Source organism: Tyto alba, unplaced genomic scaffold (genome assembly GCF_018691265.1).
Source record: "Tyto alba isolate M040663 unplaced genomic scaffold, T.alba_DEE_v4.0 Super-Scaffold_20000042, whole genome shotgun sequence".
Taxonomy (NCBI): Eukaryota; Metazoa; Chordata; class Aves; order Strigiformes; family Tytonidae; genus Tyto; species Tyto alba.
In genome coordinates this window covers 3,133,400-3,146,246 of record NW_024881293.1, presented here as the reverse complement: position 1 = coordinate 3,146,246, position 12,847 = coordinate 3,133,400, and the positions used below count along the sequence as shown (strand labels likewise).

Sequence of the window (12,847 nt, the reverse complement as noted above, 5' to 3'; positions counted from 1 at the left end):
TAGCAGTTAACCATAAATTACAGTTACTCAAGAGAAGTAACTTAAATACTTTGTGCTTCTCGAGTTTGGAAGTTAAGATGCTGCCTGGCCTGTACTTCAATTACAGACCTTAAAAGAGTACCTGACTGCTAAAAGCTGAAGAGCTGGGTGGTGTTAAGCATTTCTGAATAAGTCTTTAAGCCAGTTCACTACAAACTGTGATACGCTAATCATGGAGATGTGAAATCTGTAAAACATATTCTCAGGTAAAATGAAGTGTTCCAAGTTCTTTGAAGCCTCAGTAAGGTTCCTGATTTCTTCAGAGCATTCAGATTCTTAGCAACAGAAGTGTGCACAGAAATGTCTGTCAGCAGCATCACAGTTAAAATCACACAAGGCCAGTTTAAAATAATTGACTTTTTCCAGCAGAGAAATGCACTTTTCTATTTTCTGTCTCAAATTGTGTAAGCTTTTGTGGTGATAGAATTTTGCCACGTTGTAAGTGACCACTTCACCTCGGAAATGGATGAGGACCGTTTGTGTAAACACAGCTGGGAAATTAAACATTATAGAAATATTTTAAAATATACATATTTAATAATCAATCTTTTTTTCTGTGGGATATTATTGTCTGTGTGTATGTCTGTATTCTGCATACACAAAGTATAAAGTTAATAGCTAATTAATCACTATTGAAACAGTTTTTGTAGTACATTAGATGCACAGTACATTTTTGTCAAGCTTTGACAGTAAATCATTTAGGCAGACGGCATCAGCTGTAACAAGGTTCTATAATTTTTAGAGGCAATACTTGTGGCCTACTTTGCTGTTCTTGTCTTTGCTAGGTATCATTGGAGGATTGACAAGTGTAATAACTTCAACAGTTGAAGGTGTGAAAACTGAAGGAGGTGTCAGTGGTTTCATATCAGGCCTTGGGAAAGGGCTGGTTGGCACAGTAACCAAACCTGTGGCTGGAGCTCTGGATTTCGCATCGGAAACTGCACAGGCAGTGAGGGACACTGCAACTCTGAGTGGCCCCAGGTCAGTGAGCAGTTTAGATTTCTGATCAATAATACTGTAAAAATGTGTATTAATACCTGCTGCGATTTCTGACTTTGATTATCTTTCCCTACCCAAAGAGACAGTAATTGAATCAAATTTACTATGATTATTAGTGATGTAGCCCACTTCATTCAGTTTGCTTTTTCTTTAACAGATTGCATTTCTTAATAATATAGCAAGAATGAAATTTGTATAGAAAAGCTGCAATGTAAAATAGGAACTATTAATCTACAGCATTAGATGAAAGCAAAATTTTTTTTAAAGCTATATGTAATGAGATTAGACTTCTACCATGGAATCCTTACACAGAGCTGAAACAGAAGAGATCTCCCTGCGGTGGCTCCGTCTTCCATTTAGCTGTGTAGAATAACAGCTCTTCAAAGGTTTGAAGGGTTTGGGCATCAGTATAGAGTCATGATCTTCTAATTTTCATTTTGTTCCAATAGTTCTCACTTACAAAAAGCGTGCCTATATGCCCTTATGTCCACATGCTTATCTGTTTACCCATACATATGTGGACGTTAAGTGTCAGCACATCAGGACAGATGTTCTGGCTTCCTTCCTGTGTTCAGTTACTAGCAGAATGTGGTCTCCATAAAATAGAGATGATTGTGTTCAAAGTAAATGAATGTTCATTAGCACTGACTATGAATGTGGAAGAGTGAAACGTCTAAGTTCTAAAAAGGCTGCTCTGAGAGAGGGTTCTTTTTACTCTTTGTGGCCAAGAGTTTACTTTGTGTGACAGTGCTGTTCCAAGAAGTACTGTTGTATGTACGTGAGCTCCTGTGTGCTGATGAAGTGAAAGAAAATCCTAAGTAAATTTTTATTGTCAGAAAGCCTAGAGAAAAATGTTTGCAAAATGTTGGGGTTTCTGGTTGTTTTGTCTTCCCCTTCCGCTTTTCTATTTCCTGCGTTTTATTATGCCAGCTTGGAATCCTGAAGTGTCTACCATCAGTGTTTCAGTAAGGAACAGTAAGCTTGATGAAGTGTGAGTGAGGTGCAGGAAACTTTGAAGAATGAACCTAGGTGCACTTTGTTGTGAAAATTAAGTGTTTACATGTGTATGTCTTACCTATTTGGTCCTTAGCTTGATTTGTAAAACCAGGAGGTAAGGGATTACAATTTGGTAAGTACAAATGCATACACAAACTGACACGAGGATTCTAAATGCACACCTGGGAAAACACATCTGCTGTTTTGCTTGTACGTGTCTTAATTTTGTGACTGTACAAATGGATTGATTTACTTAGAGGTGGGGAGAAACACACCTGGCTATACTGTTAGTTGTCTTACTAATTGAGCTGTGTTTTTATTATAGTTTGTTTCACAGTACACATTTACTTAAAATTCATGGTTTTACATGCTTCTATGAGATACAGCCTGTACACAGTAGTGATGATGTCACCAGCAGTTGACAAACTGGATAGCAACTGGGAAAGGGAGGGTCTCCAGCCGACCTCATCTCTAGCTTGTGTTTGCCTGTGTGACATATTTCCCTTTAACTTGTTAACTGTCAATTAACAGATGAGGTTAAGGCAGATGAACTGAACCACATCTTTGTTTCCACTGGGTTCTGAAATACTATTGTTACAGATGAGCACTGTGCAATTATTTTAGTGTCTACACACACTCTGCAAAAAATGTTTCTGACCCAACAACCTTCTGCAATGAGAAAAAAAAAAAAACACGGCAAAAAGAAAAACCTTTCTCAATTACTACATTTCTCAAGTCTACTAATAAAAAAATTTTTAGATAAACAAATGTACTTGAAAATATGTAGATAATGTAGGAGGGGGGGAAAAAAGAAAAAAAAAAACAAACCACCAAACAAAAATCATACCACCACCTCCTATAAGCAACCCTGCACTCTTGTTTTGTTTGGTAAGGGTTTTTTTAATGTGCTTATATAATGAAACAACCAAATTGTTCTTTCAGGGATATTAAAAAACAAACAAACAAAAAAAACCAAAAAACAAACAAACAAACAAACACAAAACCAAAACTACCACAACCACCAAAAAAATACCAACAAAGGATTTGTACATTTTTTAGGCTGCTGTGTACCACTATCCCCCTGCTGCATTTGTTAACTGTTCAAATATGTGTGGTTTGGAATCAAAGTAGAACAGTGTTCCAAACCCAAGTTGCTGGCTCCAGTTGAATATTCTGTTTAAGCATGCTGGGCCATGTAGACTCCTGCAAGCTAAGTACACAAAACCAGCTAACCCTGATGAATATAAGTTTATGTCAATAACTGATCTCAGGTGCAGTTTTGAACGACTGAAGAATGCGAGTGTTCATAACATGGTGAGAGCCATCTTGACCTTATCTTGAGACTGACAGTGTACGTGCAAGTTTCTGGTACTGGTGCAAAGTTGAGTCAACCAGTTAATTACAGTTGCATTTAACTGGCATGATACGTAACTGTAAATTATAGGCCTCTTGCAGTTCTCTGATTACATGGTTGCATTTTTAAAAAGCCCCGAGTTTAAGCTGCTTGACTTTAACCATTGGATCAGTTTTGAGTGAGGTGAAGAATTGTAATTGAAGTTGTAGGTTTTTCTAAAAGGGACATTCTAATTCCAGTGAAGTTACTGAATTGAACAGGACACTGAGGAAGACTCTGTAGCTTGTGTTACTGTGATCATGCTACATGGATGTCAAGTCTCTTTTGGCCTCAAAATGCACTGATTTATACTGGGACTCATGCAGCTAGCACAAACCATGTGTTTGGATCGTGGAGCCAAACTAATACGGCTGAGGTGCAGACGATGGCTTTATAGCTTATGGTGGTAGTTTAAAAGGTGACGTGTTTAAAGTACAGGAAAGTATTTTTTAAATCTGACTTTAAGCTGGACTTTTTCAAGGCTAATCTTATAATTTATTATGTAATCATATAATTTATTATGCTTGTTATTTATGAATAAAGCTGCCTTAATACTTCTAAATTTTAATGCAGAGGAGAGCATAAAATAGTTGTTGACAATGCAACATACATCTAATTTATAAACAGTTAATGCCTGACTTGATACCTTTTTTTTGAAGGGGTTTTATGTGTTCCAAGTACTCTAGTGTCACATACAAGAGTTCTGATTATTTCCATATTTGTCATATACTGCCAAAAATCTTAAAGACCAGTTCAAAACAGGAAAGCTGTTATGTCTCTAGATATGCTTGGAAAGCTCTCTCCTAGAAACGTGTTTTAAGTCCTAGTGCAGCACAAGTAAAGAACATTTATATTTAGATGTGTGTCTAACTTAACAACTAGTGCAGGAAACTGCCATTATGGCTTTCTCTCAGGCTTCTGCCAGGTCAGTGCAAGTTTAAGATTATTCTTGAACTGTTGCTGCCAGGGTTTGTGTTCTTTTCTGATAGTCACAACGTGAAACTTAGAAGTAAGGCGATAACTTCATGACCTACCCAATTCTAATGAATTCTGTCAGGGAAGTAGACTGTATTAGTTAAGAATGGTTTGAGATTGGCAAGCCATTAATGGGCACAGAACATTCTTGTGTAAATATTGGATGCTTTCAAATATGCTTCACATGGAAGGAAGCAGCCTGTGCTAGCTGTGCTTTTGTTTACCTCTTTCATGCCATCGCTCAGAAAAGTGCAGTGAGATTGCAAAGTTTGAGACTGTCAACAGCAGGTGGGGGTTTTTTAAATTTTTTTGCCTTTTTGCGTTCATCTCTGCTAGGTATGGTTTCAGTTGTAAAGTCAAAAGCACTAGACTTTGAGAGCAGGAGTGTCAGTGACACTGAGAAGTAGTACTAGAAAATATGTACCTAATTATATGGAACATCAATTCAGCTAAAACACTGCAAAGAGTACATTTCCAAGGTTCTCAGATTTTAAAGATAAATATTGCTTGAACCTTAACACCTCTGTATGTGTTCAAAATTCTGTCCTGACCTCGGATTTGGTCTAGATCTGACTTCAGGAGACTTTACAGTAATGTCAAGCATGTATGGGCCATGACTCTGGTGAATGAGATGTTGTTATTCTCCTGGTAAGCCCTTTCTAAGATTTTCCTAGAAGCCAGAGACAAAATACATTCATCGGCTAGTATGCATTGCTGCTTTGTGTAAATCTGGCAATGTTGCACACAGGACAGTTCAGCTGATGTATTGGTCTAATCTGTAAATGACGTGGGCAGTGTGATTTCCTTCATATCCTCTATTTTCCCAGTGGGATAACAGGTCTTTATAACAAACTTTTTTCTCAAGTGATGTTTTCTTTTGAGCAACTTTGTCCATTTTACTCCTGTGGCACCCTGTTAACTGGCTGCAGACCAATGGGTTTTCCTCAGTGTTAGCCCTAACCCCCATCTGCAGTCACTGCTCAACTTGATTTTATGGGTTTACATCCTTCTGTCCTTAGTCTATCCAGATTCTCCCACTGCTGTTGTTGAGTTACTTTGAAATCCCCCCAGTCTGTAAATTCCCACCAGCATTGTGTGAAAAGGGACCGTCATGTCCCTGTTCTGTGACAAGCTGTGCTCTGCAAGTATCCAAAATTGTGTTGGCTGGTTTTACTGCTGTATCACATTGCAAATTGATATCCAGTTTTCTGCTTGCTATTTTCCCCCCCAAGAGTTTTTTTTCCTATGTTTTGTTTTATTCTACTGCTTCACAGATATCTCCTTGTCATTTAATATTTGTGTACTGGATTATTTTTCCCCAGATGAACCAGGTTGCAATTTTGTAGGTTGAATCCCATTTCATTTCCTGCCATATTTCTGACCTCTTCAGGTTCTTTAGTACTTCACTGTCCTCACTGGAGTTCTAAACGCCTCTTAGTTTGTCCTCTCCAAATATAATTTTACATGCTGCTTTTACTAGATCCTTGAAGTTAAGCAAGCCTGTTTTTTTTGCCCACACATTTTGCAGCACCTCAGAAGACACGTCTTCCTTCTTTAATCATTTTCTGTTACCAGTCTCACCTGCTCAATATTCCTCTGTTAGGTTTTAATTTATCACTGGTAGCTTTGCGGAGTTCTGTTGCAGATCCTGTTCTGTTCTTCAGATGTCTACTCTTCCTTGTTGTGTAAGTGAATGTGGATTTTCTTGTGGGGGAAGTAGTTCTTCAAACTGCAGCCCTGTCCTCTTCAGTATGGGTAATTTCATCTTGAAACTTGAACTTTTTTTCCTGAAAACGCACCTCAGCTATTTTAGCTTCTTAACTAGAAGGATACAGTAATCCACCATCTAAGACCTACAGTGATTTCTAAATAAAAGAAGCTACCCTTAAGAATGAGCAGGAAACGGTTCTCTCTTCTCTCGCCTGTTCAGAGTGCTTCTTACTGCCATGAGACGCTTCTGGCTTGTAGTTGTGCCTCTGCTTTTCTACAGCTTTCTGTAAGAGTGATTTATTTTTTTCTTGCCCCTATTCAGAATTATCTTCCAAAGGAATGACTCAGATTAGAAGTGCAGTCTTCCCTAGACTACACAGAAGCAAGTCTCCCATGCTGCACACCAAGAAACTAAAAGGGCTTTTTGTCAGTAAAGTCTCAAGTAATGATTAGATTTGGTTGTGAGTGCAATCCTGTCAAGACTGCTTTGCATATTCACCCCACTGGTCTACTTCCCCTTAGAGCTCTGTGGAAGGAATTAAAGCAGTTGAGACGTGGTTACTTTTCTGGAGTGCCTAAACTCATGAGAATTGAGGATGAAGTGCACCGACATCCCACATTTCACTGCGCTTCTGCATCTCTACATACTCACACAGTGACTAATCCTAAAGAAGTTAGTCTTCATTTAATAAAACTTACTATTTCAAGAAAGAAAAATAAAATTTTCAAAGTCGTCTAGCTTTAGAAATGAAGGATAGTAGAGTTAAGCCCAAGAACTTTGTGTATGAGGTAGAAATACGGGGGAGGAAGAAGAAGAGTGCTTTTTGTTTTCTGCACCCTCCTCCAGGACGGACAGGCTGGGCATCTCACTGTTTGTTTTCCCTTTGCCTTCCCCCTCAAGGACAAATTGCTGACGGACAGTTACTTGGGAGCACAGCCTCTGTTCTTCACACTAAAGCAGAATGTGCTATGCATGGCTGAAGAAAATAACTCTGATGCATGTAGTTTTCATGATTTTTTTTTTTTTTTAATCCACAGGATATAGTAAAAGAAAGATGAACCTTTAAAACATTCCGTTTGCTTAATTGTATTTTATTGCAGAGTCTATAGTTCTAGAGCTGCACGTGTAACAACGTCGCAATTTCCAGCACAATGCACTGTTCATTGTAGGAAAGCACTGCTGGCTGCTTAGCACACTGCAGAAGTCCAGATGATTTGGAGAACCCGAATTCTGCACTAACATCCCTCTCCCTTTTAGAGGGTTCAGTGGACACGAATTGGTCCCTGCTGGAAAACCAAGCTCTCACGCCTTTTTATGCATTGCTGCAAATACCTGGCTTTTTGCCTGACTGATGTTTGCAGGAGGTTATCGCCAGGTATCTGCATTACCAAATACCATTTATATTTGGAATATTTGTGAAATCAGTTGTCTTTACAGTTGGTTGTCTTTGTCCCCTTGTTTTGAACTTGACTCAATTTAACTATTTGGAAGGAGTGGAAGAAAAACCCGCAGTGTTTGGACCTACAGCAGCAGCATAGGATTTCATTAATACTGTTTAGATGTGGTTAGTTTCACATCTGCTGTATATTAATGTTTCTAAGTAATAGGAGGTTTTAGAAAAAAAATAAGCAATTACTGGCTTGCATTAGGCAATGTTTAATCATGCAGGTCTTAGATTTTACATACATTACATCTGATTACAAGATAGACTTTGAGTAGCTGGGTCTGAGAGAGGAAAACCTGAAAACAAACACCTTGCTTATTTGTGAAAGGACACTTTTTCAAGCCCAAGGGTTAAAGTTGCTGAGGTTGTTCATTAGAGATCCCCCTTGCATTTTACTTCTGAGGTTTTATGAACCCTTTGTATTAGCAACAAAGTTTTAGATGGTTTAAATTCCAATAGGGAGTGCTAAACATTTAGTTAAAACTTGTGTAACTTTGTTTAAAGCCTTTTTGCTTTGCTGTGACCGAGTGTATTCCTAGTGTTAAAACTGAACAAAAGCCTGGTTTAAGAAAACTGTGGCCACTGGGTTCAGTGTGTTGACATTAAAAAGGAGACTTACTGGGACTGAATTGTCATTCTAAATACCAGCATCGATTTTGTAAGAAAGATCTTCCTCTAAAACATTAGTGTTTAACTTGACATTTGAGGACAGAAAAATCCCCTGGATGCATTCAGACTGTTGGTTAAGGGACACAGGCACTGTAAGGGAATGTTGTGAGGGGAGGACAGATGAGTGAAAATGGCAAACATTAAAGTGAATAATGCCGAGTAGTTGGCCAAGCATAAAACGTGAAATTAAGTTCTTCTTTAGATGTCCATTCATTATTAGCAACAAATAATTTCAAAAAGATGAATGAATATAGAGTTGTTACTGTGATAGTCTCCACAAAACCAAAATATTTACCAGTGCCTTGATAAGTTACAACTACAGGGAAGGGTTTCTATCGCTGCTTAAAGGGTGCTGCACCAAGAGAGACTTGGATGGCTTCTGCATTACGCCACACTGCTGCTATGGCTGGCGTCAGAACAGAAAGCAGATTAAGAGTGATTTCACTGTGCACAGTAACTGGTTTGGAAAAGGTATGAGTTTGTGAGGAAAAGGCATCATGTTGTATTAGGCCAGTGGTGCGACAGGAGACACAGTGGGTGCACCACTTGCTCGCTTGCGAAGGCGCAGGGAAGCTGCGGGTGTTTGCAAGAGGTAACTGACGCTTTCCAGTTAGGTTAAATCCAGGTAGGCCTGGTGTAGTCCAGCAGAAATATAAGCAACTTCCTTCTGAAAAGAGCTGATAAATCCTTTGTTGGATTCACCAGATTTATTGCACTACTTACACTTTAAATGGCAATGAAGAGGACTGCATTTGCTCCATAAAATGGAATTCTCATACTGTGTGACCACTTCACAGTATTTAGCTCTTAACTTAAAGGAAAGTTTTATTTCCTTAGGAAATACTTGTATTTCTAGAGCCTTTATATTTTGTCTAATTATCTTATCTTTCAGCAAAAGCTTTTAGACAAAGTGAAAGGAACACCTTTTACTGTGTTGCGCGTTTCCTATTTTCTGGCATTCGTGTTTTTTAGATCCTTCCTTACTCAGAAAGCACTCTGCTAAACGATGCTGCTCTTGCGGTGTATTATATGTAAGAGTTGTCTTGGGTTGAAACAGAGAGCTGCTGGTTTAACTAGTCTGAAGTGGCATCTCCTAGAATGGAATTGGAGAGACTTAGAAAAGTTATATTCATGCATTAGCATCAGGAGAACAAACTAAAAAGTCATCAAAGACCAGGCAATAAAGTATTCACAATTTCCATTCACAAATCTACTTGCTTAGAATTAGGTGGGATAAGTCGAAAGCGTATGTGCACCAGAAATGAACAAAAGCTTTATTCAAAACAGACATGTCTGTTGGAATGTACCAGGGCAAATCATCAGACTGCGCTAAACCAGTCAGTCTTGATCCCCAAAATTTAAAAAAATTTAATACGCATTCTGTGGGTTTTTATAATATCTTTTGGCCCTCTTACTAGTATTTTCAGTTCATAAAAGTAGTGGGAAAGATGAAGCTGGTGTAGTGCAATAGGAATACAGCGTTTGTTTATTTACTGATTTCTGAAGCACGACTGGCCTGAGCTGCTCCAGTGCGGTGGCTGCATCGTCGCATCCCGAAACGTCTGCTCGTTGTGCCAAAGGGGGAGGTCTGGAACAGCAGGGCCAGGGCAGCCTTCTGGGAGTAAGTTCTACTAGTGTGACCAGGGAGGAAGGCAAGCATAGCTATTTTCTGTACACAGGTACCCTGTATTTACATGCACAGTAAGAGCCCTCGTGGTAGTCTGTGTGTATCTGGAATACCGCCTTGCAGCTGTCTTCCCATTCGCTTTCACTCCAGATGATTTTGCCTTGAGATCACGTTAAAGGTTTGTTTACATCCTTAATTTTGTGACCTTATCAAGAAGTGGCCTTTAATTACCACAGTAATCAAGCTGTGAGTGGAGGCTATCTGAGCATACCCGAAGGTGGCCTTTTTCCATTCTGAGACCAACTATAAAGATGTAGCAAATGCGTGTTACATACAAACTTAAGATCTTCTCTACATACTGTATTTCCAGGAGCTTTGTGTCTTACTAGAATTACTTGCTACGTCTTCCTCCCAAGCATGAATACCCCAGCATCGGGTTCTCTGAGGTTACCCCACATGTTTAAAATGGTAGAAATATTAAACCACGCAGCTGGTCAGTAGTACTGTTTGTACTGACAGGTTTTACTTTCAAATTAATAGATACAGCACTGCTTTAAAATCCCACCACTTCTAAGCGGTATTTTAAGCCAGATTAGTTGAGGTTCATATTTATGTAGTAATTACAGGCATACTTGAAAGCAAGGGACCTTGCAGCAAGGTATGTGCTAATGCACGGCCAGGCTGTTTACCTGTTACTAGACAGATTTTTTCCTTTGTCATTAACGGTGAGGTTTTCTGTCCGTCCCAGTCCGGAGTCTGTAGATGGGAGCCCGGGGCCTGCTGGGATGGGGTTTTACACTTGTGCTGTCCTTTTGCCCTTCCACTGAACTCTTTTCATTTCAGTCATGAGCAAACAGTCAGTGCCTGAACTAACAACCCTGCAATCCTCCAAAGCACGCCTCGCTTACAGTACCAAACAAAGGGAGGCCCGCGTGGGCCGGCCCAAGCCAAGGAATGCAGCTTCGGGGTTCTGCTCCATAAATTTAACCAGCACGACAAAAAGGAGATAATATGAGCCTTCGTGATGATCTGAAAGGGGGAGGTTTGTGTCCCATTGATTGCGGTCTGGCCTATTGCCAGGCCCCGAGCCTGACCGACAGTTGAACCATATCGTTAAGGCGTGTAATACAGCTCTGAGTCTTGTACAGCAGCCAATGAGTACATATCCAGAGGGCAAAAGTTTATAAAGAGTTGAGGCTGTCCTGTTTAACCCTCTCACACTGCGTGTAATATATACTGCTGCCATTCAGAAATAGTCACATTGCTATTAAAAATGTAAACCTTCAACTTTCTTTACTTGGAAAAAATACATGTGTGTCTGATTTCTAATGTGCAGCAGATTTATAAAGTGATCGGGGAAAACTATGTAAAACTGATTTTTTTTTTTTTCTTAAACAAAAAAAACTCCAACCCACTTTTTTTTTGTCAGTACTGCTTTATCCATAGTTACTTTTTTGTTCAGAGATGTCTTCTGGGTTGTTCTACAAACTCTTTCATACAGATGGAGCTATTTATTGCCTTGATGTCACCTCATTGAGCATGTGGCTGGTATTTTTATAGATAATTTTTTCACCTAATGTTGCTGTTAACATGTGGAACGCTCTTCATCAGTTTTGTAAGTACAGCCAGTTGATTTGAATTGTTCTTGCAACTGCAAACTTTAAAAATCAAACTTTCTGAGCAGCTTTTTGTTAGGTGCAGTTTGTGCTAGAGGAGGCTGCTGTGCCTGCCGCAGCCCTAGGAACTGAAGTTAGTACAGGAGGGTTTGAAGAGAAAACACACACAGTTGTCCTGGTTGGTATCACAGAGCTCTTTGCACGCACCAGCAGTTCTGTCCTGGTGCTGGGCAGGGCCCCTGGGTTGCTTTGTTCCCCAAAGTTCATTCGCTTTCCCGGGAAGGTCGGAGTCAATATGGAAACATTTCCGTGACCCTCCAAGTGACCGTGTTTGCACTTACAACAAACGGGCACGGCTTGGCCACCACGGATGATTTCTGATGGGACCATTATAAACATGAGCACAGAAATAGGACTAATGGCCCAGGTACTGCAGTGCCCTGCTCGTCAGCAGCTGTACTGGAGTTTTAAGACCTTGCGCTGTGCCCTGAGACAGAGCAACGATACGGCCCTGGGCACTTTAATCTTCACTAAGGCATGTTCAGCTCATGTCTTTCAGATGTAGGTGTTTGTAAGAAATCCCTGCTAAGAACCGTATCTTTTACATTGATTCAGAAGGTGAATGGGAGCATTTTTCAACACATTTGTGAGACAGGAAACTTTAAGGTGACAACTCCAGTCATCACTCTGCGATCAGTACAGGAAGAGTCTGGGAGAAGCTGGAAACTGGGATGGCAGCATGACATTTTGTTAACTTCCTAAGCTTGATGATATCAAAGTGCTTGAAAAAGTGTTTGTTGGCTGCACAGCTGCCACAGTCAGAGCTGGAGCAAGTGCCAGAGGCTGAATCCTGGTTGATGCACGGTGGGACTGGTGTAAGTGCTGTGCTGCTGACGAGTATGCGGGCTCATGCACCTCGTGCAGATCCTGGATTTGTGACACGGACCTTGTAAGAGTGTGCCGGTTGGCCAAGTGCATCTGCTGCTCTGCTTGTTTTGAAGAAGTGATTCTTGATGTCTTAATTAAGCTCTTCTCACTTCCCTTTGAACTTGGAGCCTGAAGAGGCTGTACACAATCATAAACCAAATCAATCGTTTTCAATTTTGTTTTGATCTTGCATTCAAAAGAAGGGCAAGGTGGGAGAAGAGCTGCATTTCCACGAAGTTGGCAGGAACAGCCTACATGATAAACAGCTGCTTCTTCAGCATGCTGTAGTTCTCCTAAAAGTATATTGGGTCACATAAAGGTCTTCAGCATCTGAGCTGGTAGATCCCTCAAAAGAGGAGGGATTTGACTGTAAGTGGGAGGTTTTAACCCTAGGCACCATTTATTTGCATGTTTCTGTCTGAAACTAGCATTTTGGGAACACATTTAACAA

The 12,847-nt window shown here is 40.0% G+C and overlaps 1 protein-coding gene across 1 annotated transcript in view; it reads left to right on the top strand.

The window, feature by feature from the left end:
- VPS13D (vacuolar protein sorting 13 homolog D) overlaps positions 1–12,847 on the top strand; it is a 111,052-nt gene that overhangs the window by 85,299 nt on the left and 12,906 nt on the right. Inside the window, 1 exon segment of the mRNA XM_042794934.1 lies at positions 825–1,020. Coding sequence (XP_042650868.1) covers positions 825–1,020 — 196 coding nt within the window.